The sequence below is a fragment of the Triticum urartu genome, chromosome 2 (assembly GCF_003073215.2).
Source record: "Triticum urartu cultivar G1812 chromosome 2, Tu2.1, whole genome shotgun sequence".
NCBI lineage: Eukaryota > Viridiplantae > Streptophyta > Magnoliopsida > Poales > Poaceae > Triticum > Triticum urartu.
Window position 1 is genome coordinate 354,543,402 of NC_053023.1, and position 19,406 is coordinate 354,562,807.

General features: G+C 44.5%; 1 protein-coding gene, 1 long non-coding RNA gene and 1 pseudogene across 9 annotated transcripts; 1 reads left to right on the forward strand and 2 right to left on the reverse strand.

Annotated features, from left to right (window-relative positions):
* Positions 1 to 787: 787 nt before the first annotated feature.
* Positions 788 to 5,957, reverse strand: LOC125541541. The gene is made up of 4 exons (XR_007297576.1): positions 5,439 to 5,957; positions 4,060 to 5,160; positions 3,524 to 3,969; positions 788 to 1,225 (listed from the first exon to the last, which is right to left on the reverse strand). It is a non-coding gene; the product is annotated as an uncharacterized LOC125541541 (long non-coding RNA).
* Positions 5,958 to 6,408: 451 nt separating this feature from the next.
* Positions 6,409 to 17,250, forward strand: LOC125537280 (protein FAR1-RELATED SEQUENCE 5-like). Of its 8 annotated transcripts, XM_048700568.1 has the most exons (5): positions 6,410 to 9,082; positions 10,345 to 10,519; positions 10,633 to 10,732; positions 10,851 to 11,237; positions 16,993 to 17,250. In XM_048700568.1, exons 1-2 carry the CDS (start codon positions 6,412 to 6,414, stop codon positions 10,392 to 10,394), a joined length of 2,721 nt encoding a protein of 906 aa, XP_048556525.1. In that variant the 5' UTR covers positions 6,410 to 6,411; the 3' UTR covers positions 10,395 to 10,519; positions 10,633 to 10,732; positions 10,851 to 11,237; positions 16,993 to 17,250. The 8 variants fall into 8 exon arrangements, with proteins under 8 accessions (XP_048556531.1, XP_048556525.1, XP_048556527.1 ...); XM_048700570.1 differs by having other exon boundaries at positions 10,345 to 10,732; positions 11,155 to 11,237; XM_048700573.1 differs by lacking the exons at positions 10,851 to 11,237; positions 16,993 to 17,250 and adding an exon at positions 9,272 to 10,060 and having other exon boundaries at positions 10,345 to 10,709.
* Positions 10,842 to 18,363, reverse strand: LOC125536682 (annotated as a pseudogene).
* Between the last annotated feature and the right edge of the window lie 1,043 nt (positions 18,364 to 19,406).

The window sequence follows — 19,406 nt, forward strand, 5'->3', positions numbered from 1 at the left end:
CAAGTCTTGAAAAAAAAATCAAAGGAATACAAAATGTTGTCATGCCGATTAAATTGTATTTTCAAATGTGAGACATCTTTGTGATCCAACAAATACGTGAAGAATCGAGTGTCCAGCCATGATCACCACCCTTTTTAAACGAACTGATTTCCGACTCTCTCCGAGATGAGTTTGCACATAATCAAAACGTCACTTCCAAGGCCATACAACTTGTATGATAGGAAATATAAGCTGACCTATGACCACAGCAATTTGTATCTTTACGTAAATGAAAAACGCTTTGCAATAACTAACTGAAATGTAGAAGTGGTGAAATAAATGCGATGATGATAAAATTATTGGTCCTATCATGTTACTCCCTCCGGTCCTTTTTACTCCGCACATTAGCTTTGTCTGAAGTCAAAGTTTGCTAAGTTTGACCAAATTTATATTAGAAAATATTAACATCTATAACATCTAATAAATATAATATGAAAATATATTCCGAGATGGATCTAATAATAAATATGTTGTTATGTGAATGTTAATAATTTTTTATATAAACTTGGTCAAAGTTGAATGAGATTGACTTCAGACAAACCTAATATGCAGAGTAAAAAGGACCGGAGGGAGTATCAGTTAACCCATTAACTGATAACATGCCATATGCAGCAGTGACTCAACAATGAATCATCTCCTCTCCTACCATGTTATTATTTAATGAGAACAACATATAAGAACCAAAGAACAATACAAACAAATCTCGATTTTGGAGAGCCAAATCAACAACCAAAGAACAACCCCTTCATGCAAAAATAGTGCTACCTCGTACAGAATGGACACTGCAACCAACAACTATAGATTCGAATCCATCCAATTAAAGAAAAAAATTCCCTGAAAATTTAATGAAAAACTTGGTTCCAGGGGATAGGAGCCCCCACTTTCTCTTCTATTTTCACCCAAAATTATTTTTTTGCCTCGGCCACATGTTAGCCCCCACTTACCTTCCCTGCCCCATCACCAAGGCAGGCAATAAACACAGTATTATCATACAAGAATGCACGCAACTCTATAAACAAACAAATATATGTTTTCCTTTTCTTTTTTCTTCCTTTTTCTTTATTTCTTCGTAATTCTTTCACTTTCTTTGCGGAGCGTGGAGACTTCCCAGCGTTGGCGTATGGAGGTTTGAGGTGTGGTGCAGGCGGCCGATCCGGCGGTTCCGGTGGCATGCTTGGTTCTTCATCTGCGACGAAAAGATGAGCTGGTTTGTTATATTGCCTGAACTTTTCGTAGAAAGTGTGTGATAAAGTATCTACATATTAACAATTGCCGGAAAAGAAGAGTAAAAGCAACAAAAAATGCACGAAACCCATTGTCGCACTTCAGTCGTACAGATCAATTTGCCCGGTGAAGAAAAATATATATATTAATAACAAGTAAACATTTAGTACTCGTGCTAGCTTATCTGATGGGATACAGTGAAGAAGCACAAAGGATAAGCAGCATTTAGCAATGATAAGAGTATATTTGATACCTAAATTTACCTGCCAATTCATCACAGATATATTTAATACCATTATACAGAAGATGACAGAATTAAAGGGAGACCCAATGATTCCAGGCAATTACATTGATCACCCTACTAACATAAGATCCAACAAAGAATCAACATCAGCTACGGATAGCAAACAATTTCTGTTAAAAGAGTAAATGAGCATGCCCCTGTTGTTGGGGAACGTTGCAGAAAACAAAAAAATTCTTACGGTTTCACCAAGATCCATCTATGAGTTCATCTAGCAACGAGTGATTAGATGCATCTACGTACCTTGTAGATCGCGAGCGGAAGCGTTCAAAGAACGGGGATGATGTAGTCGAACACGACGTGATTCAAATCACCGATGATCTTAGCACCGAACGGACGATGCCTCCGCGTTCAACACACGTACGGAACGGATGACGTCTCCTCCTTTCTTGATCCAGCAAGGGGGGAAGAGAGGTTGATGAAGATCCAGCAGCACGACGGCGTGGTGGTGGATGCAGGGCGTCACAATAGCAGGGCTTCGCCTATACTACGAGAGAGACGTAACGGGGAGAGAGGAAGCACCAAAGGCTGAGGTATAAAATCCCTCCTCTCCCCCACTATATATAGGAGGGCCAGGGGGTGGTGTGCCAGCCCAGGAGATCTAATCTCCTTGGTGCGGCGGCCAGGGGAGGTTTCCCTCCCCCCCAAGGCACTCAGGGGTGCCTTCCACTAGTGGGACTCCTCCCATATGGAAACCCTAGGCGCATGGGCCTATAGGGGCTGGTTCCCTTGGCCCATACAGGCCAAGGCGCACCCCCTACAGCCCATGTGGCCCCCCCGGGATAGGTGGCCCCACCCGGTGGGCCCCCGGGACCCCTCCGGTGGTCCCGGTACAATACCGATAACCCCGAAACTTGTCCCGATGGCTGAAACAGCACTTCCTATATATAATTCTTTACCTCCGGACCATTCCGGAACTCCTCGTGACGTCCGGGATCTCATCCGGGACTCCGAACAACATTCGGGTTACTGCATATACATATCTTCACAACCCTAGCGTCACCGAACCTTAAGTGTGTAGACCCTACGGGTTCGGGAGACAAGCAGACATGACCGAGACGACTCTCCGGTCAATAACCAACAGCGGGATCTGGATACCCATGATGGCTCCCACATGCTCCACGATGATCTCATCGGATGAACCACGATGTCGAGGATTAATCAACCCCGTATACAATTCCCTTTGTCAATCGGTATGTTACTTGCCCGAGACTCGATCGTCGGTATCCCAATACCTTGTTCAATCTCGTTACCGGCAAGTCACTTTACTCGTACCGTAACGCATGATCCCGTGATCAACCACTTGGTCACCTTGAGCTCATAATGATGATGCATTACCGAGTGGGCCCAGTGATACCTCTCCGTTATATGGAGTGACAAATCCCAGTCTCGATCCGTGTCAACCCAACAGACACTTTCGGAGATACCTGTAATGCACCTTTATAGTCACCCAGTTACGTTGTGACGTTTGATACACCCAAAGCACTCCTACGGTATCCGGGAGTTACACGATCTCATGGTCAAAGGAAAAGATACTTGACATTGGAAAAGCTCTAGCAAACGAACTACACGATCTTTGTGCTATGCTTAGGATTGGGTCTTGTCCATCACATCATTCTCCTAATGATGTGATCCCGTCATCAATGACATCCAATGTCCATAGCCAGGAAACCATGACTATCTGTTGATCAACGAGCTAGTCAACTAGAGGCTTACTAGGGACATATTATGGTCTATGTATTCACACGTGTATTACGATTTCCGGATATTACAGTTATAGCATGAATAAAGACAATTATCATGAACAAAGAAATATAATAATAATGCTTTTATTATTGCCTCTAGGGCATATTTCCAACACCTGTAGCTTGCAAATGAGCATTACACAAGCTCTTGCATTTAATTAGAACCTGGGTTAGCATGAAGAAACAAATAAAATGTAAATAAAGAATAGCTTACCTTCAGACTTCGGTACATGATTTTTCCTAAGAAGGCAGGGAAGATGAACACAATATGTATACTCAGTAGTCGGGCTTGATGAATTAACAACCTAACAACATCAGCAAAATAATACATTAGATTCAGAAAATCATCTATTGTAGCAAGCCATGAATCGACCATTTGAATTATCTGTCGAGGATAATGACAACAACAAGAAAAACACATATTAAAATCACAGACCACAAATTGACACATAGGGTACACTCAAGTAAGTGTGAACAAATGTACTTGTCAGATAGTAGTGTCATACAACAAACTTCAGAATTTAGTACAACTCTGAAATCAGGCCAAAGTCTCATAACATAAAATCGTCTTCAGTTAGTAGTGTCGTAGATCAAATGTCAGTCATCTTTCCAATCACACATATGAGTAAATTGCTTGAGAGATTAAGCCAATTGCTTGCTCTGAAACAAAAGGGAAACCATATAGCAGAAAGTCAGTTGCTTTCTCCAAAATGAAAGGGAAACAAAAAAGAAATCAATCTCAAAGCTTACCGCCTGAATAATCTTGAGAATAGGAGGAGCCTTTAACGTGAAGATCCTTCGCAAAGGCCCATTGAAATATACAAAGATCATCAACGCCTGGTAGCGCAAAGCATTCTCATATGAAAGTACTCTAAATCTTACATGCTACATTTCCTCAATACAGTAATTGGTCCACTTTCATGAACATCAATTCTATGGTTTCCATTGGTTGTAAGTACCATGATCTGACATTTTACAAAATTCAGCAATATTTCACAGATTGAAATGGTAGGTTATTCATCTACAAAATCAGGAGAGGAGTATGTAGCAGAGGAGTTCCCGACACGGCACGGATCGTGTAACAAAGACATCAATAATACGTTCAATTTCTGGTCCATACAGTGAGGGAAATCCTCTGCTTGCAAGAGAAACCAATCTTCTGAACCACTTGATAATGCAGTAATGAAATTTATATTTTATAGTCTGCAAGGTCAAAGAGTTTGATGAGCACGACAGAATTTCAGTGGCATTGCAATAACATTACCAGATTATATTGGTCTTGCAGAAACCACTTTACTAACTCAAATGAAAGGGGGAAAAGCATAATGAGGATGAAGTTCTTGCACAGAATGGCACATAACAAATAGACCATGATTTTTTATGCATTGAACCTGACACTCACAAGTCACGAAATACCTCTCCAGTCAGAATTATTAAAACTGCAAAATACAATATCATGATTGCCTGAGATCCGATCATGAAAGGTCAATTATCATAATCTACTTTTCATATGTAGTAAGTGGTACTCAAGGTATGGTGTCACTGTGATAGCCCACTTAAAAATAATTTCGTTAAATAGTTGCAAGCTAAAGAATTTAAGACCATCTTAAATCAGTCAGTTAAACGTTTCCATGCAAAAGAGTTTCAGCCCCTCCCACTTAATCTTGTTTTACTGGCAGAGTTGGAACTCCACTCCTATGTAAACACAAACAACTGAGTTAAACATGCCACAAATGATTTTGTTACTACCTCAAGGCAGGTGTGCAGAAAGAATATTGCACTTCTTACCAATCTTGTGGATCTGAAGTTTGAAATCAACATTTGGACACTGGAACTTGCGAGCTGTGAAATCTGCCAAAGAAATGAGAAAAAAGCAAAAGTAAATGATTGAAGAAAGAGAGGCCTATATCGGAATCAAAGTAGATCAAACATTGTCAATCAGTACATCCCGATACTTTTTGGTCGCTCCTAACCACACTGCGCTCTAGGAACTATCATTCACAGATGCACGCTTCAGATTTCAAAGAACACAATTTGAAGAAACAAGATGTGAGATTGGCGACAACATCACAGTTATCGCCATACACTCCGGGATCCAAATGTACAACGCAGAGGAAACACGACCTCACCCGCGCTGTACGAAGACGTTCCACCACTCGGAAAACTGCCCTGGTCCTTGGCCAGGTGACGGTGCCGCTCTGCCTCCAGTGCAGAGCATCGGACACGGCAGCCGCCACGGTACCGTTGCGCGCCTGTCCCTCAAGAGCCGCCACGCCCCGCACCCAGCGTTGCATCTGTGGCCGCCCACTGCGTGCCGCGCCGCCGCCGCTGCTTGAGGGAGGTGAGGGTCCCCGCCGTCACCGGCGCAGGCCGAGCCCGCTGTGTCCCGCGCCGCCGCCGCTGCCCGAGGAAGGAGAGGGACCCTGCTGTCGCCGGCGCAGGGCGAGCCAGCTGTCTCTTGCGCCGCCGCCCGAGGGAGGAGAGGGACCCGACGCTATCGACGCAGGCCGAGCTTCGTCCGGCGGCATCCTATGGCAACGGCGAGGATAAGAGAGGAGGGAGGTGTGGGGAACGGCGGAGGCGTGGGCTTGATCCTCCCTAGAGCAGCGGCGGTGGCGGAGGGAGGGCGATAGGAACGACAGAGGCGGGGATAGATGGACGCTACGTCCTCGCGTAGGGATTTTGATGAGTACTACTCGGGACGGCAGAGTTTTCGTCCGTCCAGAAAAAATGCTAAACGCGATTTTGGCTCAGGGTTAGTGTAATCTAAACGGTTAGACTAAATTAAGTGATCTAATCAAGAGGCTATAATTTCTTCGTGCTGTTGTGTGTAGATTAGTCTGGGTGTAGTTAGCGGTGAATATGTTTGCTTGTTTAATAGTAGTATAGATGTTAATTGACTTTTATTAAAAATAAGAAAATTACCAAAATTAACCTAATTATCGATGTTTATTTAAATTGGATATAAAAATGATGCACAATGACACATGAAGAAGATTGTGTCATTTTTTGCCCGGCGCAACGCACGAGCATTTGTATTAGTATAACGCGGCTGTTGGAGATGTTGTAAGCACATTCATACCAAAGACCAACGCTCACACGATGGCGCTAATCAATCCCTCCACCACACACATCTACCCACAGCCGCCGCCTCCACAGCCAATCCATCCAACCTCTTCTTCCTCCTCCGGCTGCTCTCCCCCTTCATTCCTCCAAACCCTAGCGCAAACCCTAATGTCCACCACCGCACACCCTCCTGCCTCCCTCTCAGGGGACTCCTCGCCGACTACCTCCGGCTCATCCTCCCCCTCCTCCTCCGCCGCCGTCGCTGGCTCCGAGGAGCCCGCGCTTCTCGGGCAAGCCACCTCGACTTCCACCCCCTCTGCTGCCGGGGATGACGCCGCCGTCCCCTCCTCGCCCCAAATGGGCATGTACTTCGAGACGGAGGACGACGCCTACGAGTTCTACAAGGCATACGCCGCCCGCCTTGGCTTCGTCGTCCGCAAGTCCAACAAGTCCAAGAACTCCCGGCACACCGTCACCCGCCGTCTCTTCGTCTGCTCCAAGCAAGGTTTCCGCCAAGAACCCAAGAAGCCTCAAGATGAGACCAACGCCACCGACGTCACCGTTGCTGCATCGCCACCGCCTCCTAGGTGCCCGGACTCACGCACCGGCTGCTTGGCGTCCCTCACCATCAAGCTACTCCCTTCGGCCAATGCCTTCCGTGTCACTGAATTTGTCGCCGAGCACAACCACCCGCTCGCCTCTGCAGTGTCCGCGGTGGCAATGATTCCGTCAAGTTCTTCGCATCACACCATTGCCGCCGCAAGCTTGCCGGACCCAAGGGACGGGCCACGCCCAGAGATGCACTTCGAGACGGAAGATGACGCCTATGCCTTCTACAACCGGTACGCCGAGCATGTGGGTTTCAGCGTCCGCCGCTCATACAAGAAGCGCAAGCATGGGGTGATCGTGTCTCGTATCTTTGTTTGTTCCCGTGAGGGCGTCAGTGACCGTGCCAAGCATGATGGCCTAGCCAGTATCAGCGCCAATGCTGGTGGAGGGGCACCAGGCCCACCTAGGCCAGGCCCACCACCAACACGAACAGGTTGCCAGGCAAGAATGGTGATCAAGATCACCCCATGCCGAACATACCGGGTTGCTAAATTTATTGCGGAGCATAATCACCCACTCGCTAACTCAGAGACCGTGCACAAGCTGCGGTCCCATAAGATGAGGGCTCGAGGGCATGAGCTTGGCCCAGGGGAACTGCATCGAAGGAAGCAGGGAAAGGGTGTGCAGCTTGGGGATGCTGGTGCTGCATTGGAATACTTGGAAGGGTTGCAGGTGGGAAACCCTTCACTGTATTATGCAGTAGGAATGGCACCTGATGGGAATTTAGCTGTGAATTTCTTCTGGGCTGATGCAAAGTCAATCATCGACTTCAGAAGCTTTGGTGATGTCGTTTGCTTTGACACAACATATGGGCTGAATGTGTATGGGCGACCATTTGCATTGTTTGTTGGTGTGGACAACCACAAGCAGTTACTCGTGCTTGGTGCAGCCTTGCTCTATGATGATGGCATCCAGTCACTGAAATGGGTATTTCAGGCGTTTGATGATGCCATGCGTGATAGGCAGCCAAAGACTATTCTGATTGATGAGCGTTCTGAATGTGCCATTGCAGCAGCAGAGGTCTGGCCTGGGAGTAACCATTGCACAAGCGTGTGGCATATATACCACAGTTCAAAGAGGCACTTGAAGCAGGTGTTTGAAAGCTCGAAAAGTTTTGGCAATGCTTTGAGCCAGTGTCTCTTTGACTGTGAGGATGAGATGGAGTTCTTGTCTGCATGGGAAAAGCTAATTGAGAAACATGACATTGGTGAGAGTGAATGGCTCAGCAGACTATTTCTAGAGAAAGAAAAATGGGCTCTGCCTTATAGGAGAACTGTGTTTTCTGCTGATATTCTCAGTACTCTTAGAAAGGATAGTATGATTAATGAGCTAAAACGGGAGCTCAATGAGCAAGAAGATATTCTGCTGTTCTTCAAGCGTTACGAGACCATGCTGGAAGAGCATCGCTCAAAGAAATTGCAGGCTGATGTTGATGGAAATCAGGTGACTTTGCCAATCCCGTCCTTGCGAATGTTAAAACAATCTTCAAATGCATATACACCTGAAGCTTTCAAGATGTTCCAGGGTGAGTTTGAGGCTTACATGAACTGCATGTCCTTCCCCTGCAGTGCGGTTGGGACAGTGTCAGAGTACAAAATAACACTTGATGAGAAGCCATCAGACGCCATTGTGAAATTTGATGCACTAGATGGCTTGGCCACTTGCAGCTGCAGGAAGTTTGAATCTGTTGGAATCCAGTGTTGTCATGTACTAAAGGTACTTGATCTCAAGAATATCAAGGAGCTCCCAGAACAATACATTTTGAAGAGATGGAGGAAAGATGCCCGCTCTGTTAGAATGGGAGAAGAACCTAACTGTGGATCTAGCAGTATCATGCGGTCATCTTTGGATGTTCGCTTCTCTAACATGTGCCGTATGGTTAGCCTTATAGCTTCAAGGGCCGCCAAATCTGAGGAGGCAATGTCATACATTGAGAGTCAATCAAGCGTTCTTCTGAAGCATCTGGATGAAATTCTACAGACAAGCTATCCTGAGAATGGAAACCATGATGTTGCTTCAAGTAGTCAAGCAATTTCTTTTGTAGGAAATCATCCTGACCATACAACACAAGCAAGAGCAGTTGCAGATACAGCGAATGGTATAATGTTTTAACATTCCAACTCATTATAGTTTAGCATGTTAATGGAGGGGGCAGATTGTAGGTTGCGAGACTCCTAAATTGGACTGGTGGATGCTTGGCGGGCAGGCATCAAAACTATGTTGAATTTTAACTCAGTCTCTTGTCCTCTGTGTTGTTACCAACGTGTTTCAAGTCTCTATTTTCTAGTCATGTGAGGACTTCCCTGATACACCAACATGGGGAGAAGACCACCACAGCCGGCGGACAGGCTAGGGGCAGTGAGGCTAAGGGCTGGCGTCCTGGCTATGCCCTGCCCATTATGTTAGGAGATACGAGATTGTGTTAGTTTAAGGTAAATGAGATTGTGTTAGTTTAAAGTAAGTTTGGATTTGATCTCTAGATAAATCTGTCAGGAAACCCCTCTGTATATGAGGATGCTTTTGTCAATGAAGAACGGGCAACAAGTATCTCCAATCCCTTATCTCTTTTCTCAGTGCAACCCTTTTGCGCGTCCCCCTCCAGACCGTGGGCTGATGTGTAATTACCAGTTGTAGAATGGCAGAGGCAAATAGAGCTCTTGCACATTTTCGTTAATCCATGAACAGAATCTATGTATGTAGACACATGGATCCGTACGTCTCGATCGGAAAAGAATCAATAGAAGGAGAATCGGACGATATCTTTCTCGAAACAAACAAAAAGGAAAAGAAAGAGAAAACAGAAATCATGATCAATGCTGTCTAGGGCATGACAGTATATGAGACGAAAGCAGAAAACATGCTGATGCTTATTGCCTAATGCCTGCAACCACCCACTCGCCATGCTAAAGTTTGTGTGTGCCCAGTCAGATGTTTGACATGCAGATTAATGCTATTTACCGAGAAGCTTTTCTTTGTTGTTGCACATAGCCGCCACATATTCTATAACAAGAAACTGGAAGCTCTGTTAATTCTGCAGCTTCTGTGGTTTGTATAACATGATATTGCCGAGATTGGGGTGAGCTCATCTAATTGCTTTACCGTTGACCTAATTTCCTGACAAATTTTGAGTCATTTTCATATTAGCTTGCTTCTTTAAGTTATAACTGGTTCTGACTTAAGTTTAAATTTGTGTGTGTTGTGAACTTTTGACTTCTGAAACTGTTAGAGTATTCAGGATATTACATGATATTGTTCATTCAATTACCATGTGTTAATTTGTACCTTCCTGTCAAATTTATTATTTTGATGAGTCCTTTAAGTGGTTACTGATAATTGGTTTGTTTCTTGACAAAATATCAGGACTGACATCCTTGTTGGGAATTTCTGCTTATCCTCCAGTGGACAATTGAAAGGTTCAGTCGGTTCCTTGTAGTTTTAGCCAAATCTATGTTGAAGTATGGCTATGTACAGTACTTATATGTTGCCATGTTGATGTAAGCAAGTATATCCTGAAGACCTTGCTGTTTCCAATTTGGTAAGACTGGTGCTAATTATAATCAATTATTATAAGAGTATGATTGACTTCATTGCATTTATTCCATGAAATGTGATGATTGGTTGATCAATGATCTCTATCTAATAAACAAGGACTGGTGTCTTTTGAAGACAGTTGGAGAAGAGCTGCTAAATTGCTCGTGCTATATTTATTCTCCCATGTGCAATTTTAAAATGCGCACAGACTAGACAGGTAAGCACAACCATGACAAATTACCACAAATACTTCACAAGATTATTCATGACGAGTACATAAGAAATTCATATTTTCTCTGTATGCTGTATCTAAGTTCTGTATAAAACTACTGCAGCTGCACTTGCATGTCAGAATCATTTATGTCCCCTGTTGTCCAGTTCTGCGGTACTCCCTCCGTTTCACAATGTAGTGCGCCCACGCTTCCTGAGGTCTAAGTTTGATCATAAATTTAACCAACGAGACCGACTGCGGCGGGAGCAAAAATCATACCACAGAATTCGTATTTTTGCTCTCGCTGCAGTTGGTCTTGGTTAAATTTATGGTCAAACTTAGATCTCGGAAAGCGTGAGCGCTCTACATTGTGAAATGGAGGAAGTATTATGGTTGTCAGAACTAGCCATTTCTGGTCACCACTGCAGGAAGCTCTACTGCTAAACAGCATCCTTATGGACAGGGGCCAGTTGGCATGTCTGGTTCACAGTCTGCATCCAGCCATCAACAGGTATTTAGTACTGTGAAATTTATGCACATGGAAAGCTTTCTGTATAATTTGGTGTAAATAATTCTATGCATGATTTACACAGTTTAATTAGTGTTTACGTCACAAAGATGGACTGTGATGATGTCCTTGCTGCCTTGTTGGACTGTGATCTCAAATTCTAGGTAGTAGAGGAAATTGCTGCCTTCAGTAATCTTGAAGACAATGTTCTTATCTTGGTAGCTACATGAAACCCTGTAGCAGAGAGATAACAACGAAGCTGCAACATGTCAGTTTTGTTGTTAACTCATTTTTCAAGATCAGAACTAGCGTACTTTTCAGTTTTGCCTCTCTTTTTTTTCCTTTTGCCATCTGATGAAAGCAGTCAAGTGTCGTGCATGCAATAATTTGAGGCAGGTTTCTTATAACAGCCTGATTTTTGACCCTTTCTTCTGATGTTTTTGTCTGAGTTTTCTTTTTTCGTGACTATGTGGTCTGGAAACTGAAGAAGATGACCTTTTCTTTGCTTCCAGAGTGGCTTGTCAACCTCAAATCCTTTCCTAGACCTTTCCATTTCCACCTTGGACCTAATCCCAATATTCTTTTTCTAGAGAATATTCTTCCTTTTATTAAAGGAATAACCCAATTTGCCCTAGGTTGTGAAGCAATCTATATTTCTATCACTCCCAAAAATTCCCAAATAATTCTCATAAATTGTTTGGGTCATATCTTCCTCAAATATGGAAAAATATTTCATTGGCCATGTTTCCCATCATGCTCAATTAATTCCTTTCCTATTCTGTCCTATGCTCAATTAATTCCTTTCCTATTCTGTCCTGAATGGCAGTTGTGAAGCAAGTGTCAATTATCTTTACCCTATTGACCCCAAACTTTTTGGACACCTTTTCATGTCCAAATAATTGTATCATGCCAAAATTTAACTTAATTTGTCTAGTAAATATTCCTGAGCAATTTTTCAAAGTTCCCGTCTAAGGGAATTGATTGTGAAGGAAGTACAGGCTAGGCATATCCAAATGAGTTGAAATTTTGCAAGGTCCTTCAGATGATCAAATAATGACTCTTCACCAAATATGAGCTCATATAACTCAACTATGTGAGCCCAGCCCCAAATCTTAGTTTCTGGTCAGATTTTCAGTTTGTGAAGCAACCATCTTTTATATTGCTTCATTTAAGCTGAAAATTTACCAGGGCATTCTCCTATCCATATAAACTCTCCCCACCAAGATTTAGCTCAATCCATTACATCATTTGCTTTGTGCAATTTTTCTAAGTTTCTGTCCAGAGCAAAACTATATGAAACAAGTGCTATTTTGGTTCATCCAAATAACATGAAACTTTTTGAGCATCTTCATATCTTCAAATCATTGGGCCATGCCCAATTTCAAATCAACTTGCCTCTTCAAATGAGTGCATCATCTAAATCACCTAATCTGGCCAGTATGACAGTTTCTACAGCAATCCTCAGCTAAACCTCTCCTCTTAGTCTGATTTTTGGTAACCAGAATCACCTTAGTGATTAATCATGCTATGCCAAATCTCAGAGCCTAAATCCTCTCATGTGAACCACGGAGGGCAACAAACACCTTCCCGTTGATCTGCTTTGGAGCTAGGTGCAAATCTCTTCTTTGCCCCTGGACCCAATTATTTCTTTAGATAGACTAAGGGCACCAGGGACTTTCTGCTAGACACCAATTTGGGCGCCAGTGAGCATTGAATGCCCAGGGTCACGCGGTGACCACTGCCCTAGCATGCCATGGCCGCGAGCTGGGTAGTGTTTTGCTCGGGCCCCTCCTCCTCTCGTCGTCTTCGCGCTCGTGAGCATGTCCAACAGGTTCCCCGCGTCGTCGCCGTCCTCCTGGAGCCATCTTCCCCTCCATAAGCCTTTCTGTCAGCGCTCGTCGTCGTTCGCCCACGGGATCACTGTGTCCGACAGCGTTTTAATGGCGCTCGGCCTCTTCCTCTGCTCCCACTTGGCTCCTGCTGCCCCGTGCTCCTCTGTAGCTCGTCTGTTCTCCCCTCGCCGCCTTCCCCGCGCCTCCCCGTGATCACTGCCGTCGCCAGGGCCTCGGCCGGACGTGCCTGGCAGCACCTGAGCTCGTGCCTCTCGCCCCGGCTATATATAGCCATCCCAGTGGCCTCCCGAGCTCATCAGCCTCCTCTCCTCCCTTCTCTAGACCTCCCCAGCCTCTCACCCGAGCTCGAGAGCCTCTCCTCGACCCCCATGGCCACCGTGCCCGCCGTCGGCCTCAGCCTAAATTGGCTCAGCACCGGCCTCCCTTCCTCATAATTTCACCACCAGAACCACCACCGCACTCCGGCGACCATCCCCACCTACTTGCCTTGTCACCGAAGCCACGTTTGGCCACCGCCCCACGAACGGCCGCCGCCACTCCGTCCTCTGTTGTCTCCAAGTCGTGGCCATCCTAGCTTTCCTCGGTGTCCGTTATCTCTTTGAATGGAAGCGGCGTGGCCTCCCAAGCCCACCGGTGGCTCCGCCCTCGCCGGAGATGGCCGGAGCCGGCCGACCCGTCGTCGGTGACGCGCCTTCCCCTGCCTCCTCTATCACGTGCGGGAGCAGGGCGAGGAAGAAGACAGAGGCCAGGCGGGCCCCACTCCCCACGTGACCCCACCTGGCAGCCACACGCGTTGACCCCGTCCCTGCCACGTGATGAGGACATGAATACCTTGGATACGACCAAAAATATTGCATACATGCATATTTGTCAGGTGATTTCTAATGCAAACTATTCAATAATCTATTTGTTATCCAGAACAAAAATACTTCACACACTTTTGTGTTTTGTCTAATTGCAGGTGTATGGGACATTTGTACAATCCACATATGAAGATAAGGGAAAAGGAGAAGTTTAGGTTGTGTTCAAAAAGTCCTCTCACGTCACTTTTGGGCCAAGAGAAGATAGAGTCCAAGTCTCTCACGTTCTGGATTCAGATTCGGACTGCACAGACATACCTGACTCAAAACGCGAACAACTTTTTCATACGGACTCCGAATTGGGTGATTCTTTTTTTGTTGGAAACTAGATTTCGTGCTCTTTCCAACCCAATTGGATTCACATTCAAATTCGTCCGGAGCGTTGAGTTACGGACGAAACAATCTGACGTTGCAGCAGAATCCGAGTCAAACTACAAGCCCAAAGGTGTTGCATCACCTCCACTTGGGCCCATGAGCCTTGTACGACCTAGGGTTAGTTTTAGGCTGCCTTGGGACGTCCTCCTACCTCCTTGGCCGCCACCCCTTGCTCATATATAAGTAGATCCATCTAGTAGCTTTTTTCTTGGGATTTGTTTAGTTAAAAGTTAGCCATTGCAACTTCGTGTACTTCGTTTGTGTCCAACGACCAGACCAAGACCGCTTCTGGATCCCCACCATTATCAATACTTCATATTTATTTGCAATATTCAGATTGCTTTATCATATTCTTGTTCGTTCTTCGATTGCTTGCAGAAATAGACCTTCGTGGTCAGGCTGACCGTGCTTCCAGCATCGTCAGTAACCTCAGGAGATTGGTTTAGCGATTGCTAAGGCGCAACGTCATGCACGTTTGTAGTCGGATCGTCAAAGTCGTCTCCACCAAATCGATAGTTATCATCTCATCGAAAGATCGGGACACCCTCGCCTCTATCATCACGTCGGATAAGTGGCGACGTACTTCCAATGAGTATGCTTTCTATTTCTGGAAAGCGTATTTTGCTTCTCCATCAGGCAGAGTGCGTTTTCTTTTATTGAAAGCGTATTTCTCTCTGTTTCAGTCTAGAATATGTTTCTCCGAGGCAAAGGCGTATTTCCGGAAGTGCGCGTTTTGTTTTTCCGGCTGAGGGCTTGTTTGTGATGATTTTATTTACAAATGGGTCCTTGGCAGAAAAGCAACTATATCTTTTTGCTCGTAACTCCGATTGAGCCGATTGAGGTGAATCCAAAGCCCACTTCTTCGTTTCGTCGAGCCCGTTTCGATGGAATCATTTTCACCATGTTTTGAAATTTTGAAAATGATCAATTTGCCCTTGCCCCTAATCAGCCCCCTTTGGGAGAGAAACTTTTTCGGCGATTCCTTTCGCGGTCTTTCCACACTTCTCCCCGGAGCCTTCTTCATCCCCAAGCAAGCCACAATACCCACTTGCATGATAGTCATGCAGTAGCCATGGTTTTTAACTTGAATATTTAATCAATGTTTGCTCGTTTAAAATATGGTTACCGTTGTTCCGGTGATGCTTAGAGTTTCATGTTCACTCTCGTGCTATGTTGTCTTGCACTTGGTTATCATGTATTCCTGCTAGTATTCCTTTCATATGCTTATGCTTGCTAGTAGTACATGTTGATGTCGGAGATGGTCTTCGGTGCATGACTATCATCTGTTCCGAGTGCCATCGTTATGCATGTTCCATTGCATCCCGTTGGTTAAATGCCTGCATGGTAGCATTGCTGATATGTTGTTGCATGATATTTATTGTTGATGCTAGTGGTCATGCTATGTTTCTGAGAAGTGTATACTTGTGATGTTCATGCTAGTCAGTATGCCATGCTCAGTCAGATGTATGATTTGTTGTTGTATTGTTAAGAAGTAATGATGCCCAACCATGCTTATGTTGATGTCATACTCATGTATTGTAGTTGCATCATGTTATTTTCATACGACTCGGCTTATTGCATTCAAGTTTAATCGACTTAATTGAACTTGAACAACTGTTGGCTGAGTCATGGTGCCACTATATCGGGCTGACAAGTGCAACCACATTTGACTTTATGGGGAGGCTGGTAGTCGTCCGTTGTCATGCCTTTTGTCGGTGCCTCCAACGAGGGAAGGTTATGGGCATGTGTTACACTGGTTACACTGGCCGGTAAGCAGACATGACCTTGTGAACTCGTTGTTGTTATGGTACAGTGTCCCCGTTTGAGACTGTTTATTTGCCACGACGGTGGTAGTTTTGCCTTTGGTAGGCTGGGCCACCCAGGACTAAGCCCAGTGGGGAGTTGGTCGGAGTGGCCATAAGAGTGTCATGGCAATGGGTGAATTCTGTCGGAATGCCGTTGGTCCACCCGAATGGGAGTGCGAGGCCATGGATTCCGTGGTGTGGGTAAAGTGCGCTACCTCTGCAGAGTGTATTAAATTTATCGATAGCCGTGCCCGTGGATAAGGGCCCAATTTGTGTCGGTCACACTATGGGTCAACAGTAATAATAATAACTTGCTTAACAACAACCCTTGTTTGATGATGAGAAAGAGATTGGTTGTGATCAAGAGAGGATCACGGAGGTATCGTAGATACCAGAGTTGGTTGATCATTATGTGATCGTGAGATGATCACCGTGGTATCGAGGATACCGAGTTGTTGGATATTTGTGATGTGTGGGTATCATGGGTAAAGATCAAGCTTCTTGTGGTCATTTAATGATTACTACGGCATTGTTTATACCAAACTTGATTTGATTCTGAGATGATCGTGTGATGTCCGAGGCTGGTAAGTGATGCATGTGATGGTTATGAGATAACCCGAGCAGAATAAGTGGTGTATATAATGTCGTCAGGTTGCATGATAGTATCATCATGTTCATATGTTTATTCCATGCTTATATTGTTCTAGCTGTATCATGTTCATGTTGTTCATGCCATGTTATTCTGATGATCTCATGATAATCCCTGCTTAACCTGCAATTGTCATGCTGTTGTTTGTCTTGAATGTTTCTGGTTATTGTGAGCTTGCAAGTACATTCAATATATTGACCTGATGTGTCATGCCAGTTTGCAGGTCATGCCGGAATTGATTGTTTGTTTGCCGTGGATCCCTTGTTCGCGAGTTAGGATAAGCGTTCCAGTTATAGTCCCTGCGAAGTGGAGTTCGTTGTTCCGCTGCTAGAAGTTATTCTGCTGTTTCGAGTTGTTTTGCTGCTTGCATAAAGCAACAGTGGCAAGCGTAGTGTCGTCGTGCCGATGTAATTTCTCGTTATATTAGAACCCCTTTACCCAATATAGATTGTAATAAAGAGCTGATTTGTTTTATGGTAAGTAGTGCTGTATTACAGAAGACTTCTTCTTGATTTCTGGTCTGGAATACGGGACGATCCGGTTTCTCTTAGCCGGGGTTGTCACATTTCTTGTATTCACGCATCTTCTGTACTCAGTTCAACACGACAAGGGCAAGCAGCGCTTCACCACCATCCGCACTCTAAGCCATAGGCTGAGGATGAAATTAGAGCCGTCACTCCACACCGAGTGAGTGATTACGATTGTCACACCATTTGCAGAGCAGTAAGGATCTGTGCACCTCACATGTTGGATATTGGCATTTGTATCTGAAACAGAAAAATGGTGTTATGATTTACGCAACCTGGGGCACCACCACAGATGGATCCGATAGCATGTGTTGGCACGTTGCAGCCTACCCCATTCCTGTAGAGGCTTGCCGATGCAGAAACATCGAAGTTGTTAAGTGTTGCCTGAAATGTGCCACTCACATGCTCCATCTAAAAGTATTTGTCAGAAACAAGTAGTAGTATTTTCTTTTTTGACAACATGTGACCTCCACAATTTTAGCAGCATATCTCATATTGAGATATGCAATACTTACTTTTGATCCCTTTTGTATCAGAATTAGGGTAATATGCCGCTTCTGAAACGGTGAAGTTTGCATCTACAAACACCATGGAGAGGAAAGGCAGCAGAAAAAACATAGATGTGAGATGACAATGAAGTGGAAGAGCCATTTGTGATAAGGGGATGCAGCAACAAGTTTTGGAAATGGTGCATGCAAGAGGAAGATGGAACCATGTATGTTTATAGCCGCTGTGGGTTTCTCATGAGTCTAAGATTTGGAAACCTTTGCCCTTCGGTTTTGAATGGCTGAGACATGGGATTGGAGACATTTTTCTCTCTGGTGTATATGTACCTGCAACTTCTTGTTCATCCTATGCTGCATAAGCTGTAGTTCATGTAAAATAGTATTTTGACCTTTTGCACCTCTTTGTACTATATACTTATTCGGCCTGTTTGAAGATATTGTTGTGGGCTGGTGGATTGACAATGTCCGATGACTCCGTCCCAAATAGAAAGGCCATGGCCTCGCTCACAATGCTTGCATCGTGGACAATATGGAATGAAAGGAACACAAGAGTCGTTCATCACAAGAGCACCCCACCGATGATCCTTCTTCATAATATAAAGAATGAAGCGAAGCTTTGGGTCATTGCCGGGGTGAAAAAGTTGGGATTAATCTATGCCATTGCCGGCACGAAAAAGTTGGGATTAATCAATGCCGGGGTGAAAAAGTTGGGATTAATCAATGCCATTGCCGAGGCGAAAAAGTTGGGATTAATCAATGCCATTGCCGGGGCGAAAAAGTTGGGATTAATAATGTCGGGGGAGTAATGACTAAAGACCTAATGTAATATATTTGGGGCCATGGGCCATGTAACAAACTCCATTCCCTCTTAATTAATGAATGAGGCAAAAAAAAACTACCTCCATTAAAAGAAGATATTGTTCTGGAACTAGAATCTAGAGCAAGAAAGATCTGTAGGGAAGGTGGAACTCAGACTGAAATGCACCCGGATGAAAGATAACATTGGAAAAACTACTCATACAAGCACACACTCCCTCCTTCCCAAATTAAGTGTTTGTACGACTGTATTTTGGTACCGAGGAATTACTTTACGTGATAGATAATGGACAATACTTGTACATCGAACATAGATAATGGGCAATACTTGTACATCGAACAGATTTGGAGCAGGGTAGTTAGCACAATTCAGTCATTCATACTTCTACATCGAACAGGTTTGGAGCAGGGTAGTTAGCACAATTCAATCATTCCAAACGTGCCTTCAAAACCAGCGAATTCCTGCATGGTTTAGGGGCTGTTTGAATTGTGACTATATTTGTCATATATTGCCACATTATTTTTGCCACACTTGCCTAACTTGATTGCTCAAATTGTTAGCCACACTTTGGCTTGTCTAAGGGAACCTTGCCACACCTTTGTGTCTATGACAATGTGGGATTCACTTCTCATAATTATTATTTTTGCCTTAGATGTGGTAGAACCAAACACCCACCTAACTTGATCAAACTTGCCTAAGATGAGGTGTGGCTAAATGTGGCAAGATATGGCTAGAAACCAAACAGCCCCAGTTGCCAATGGCCTCGTGCACCAAGGTTAA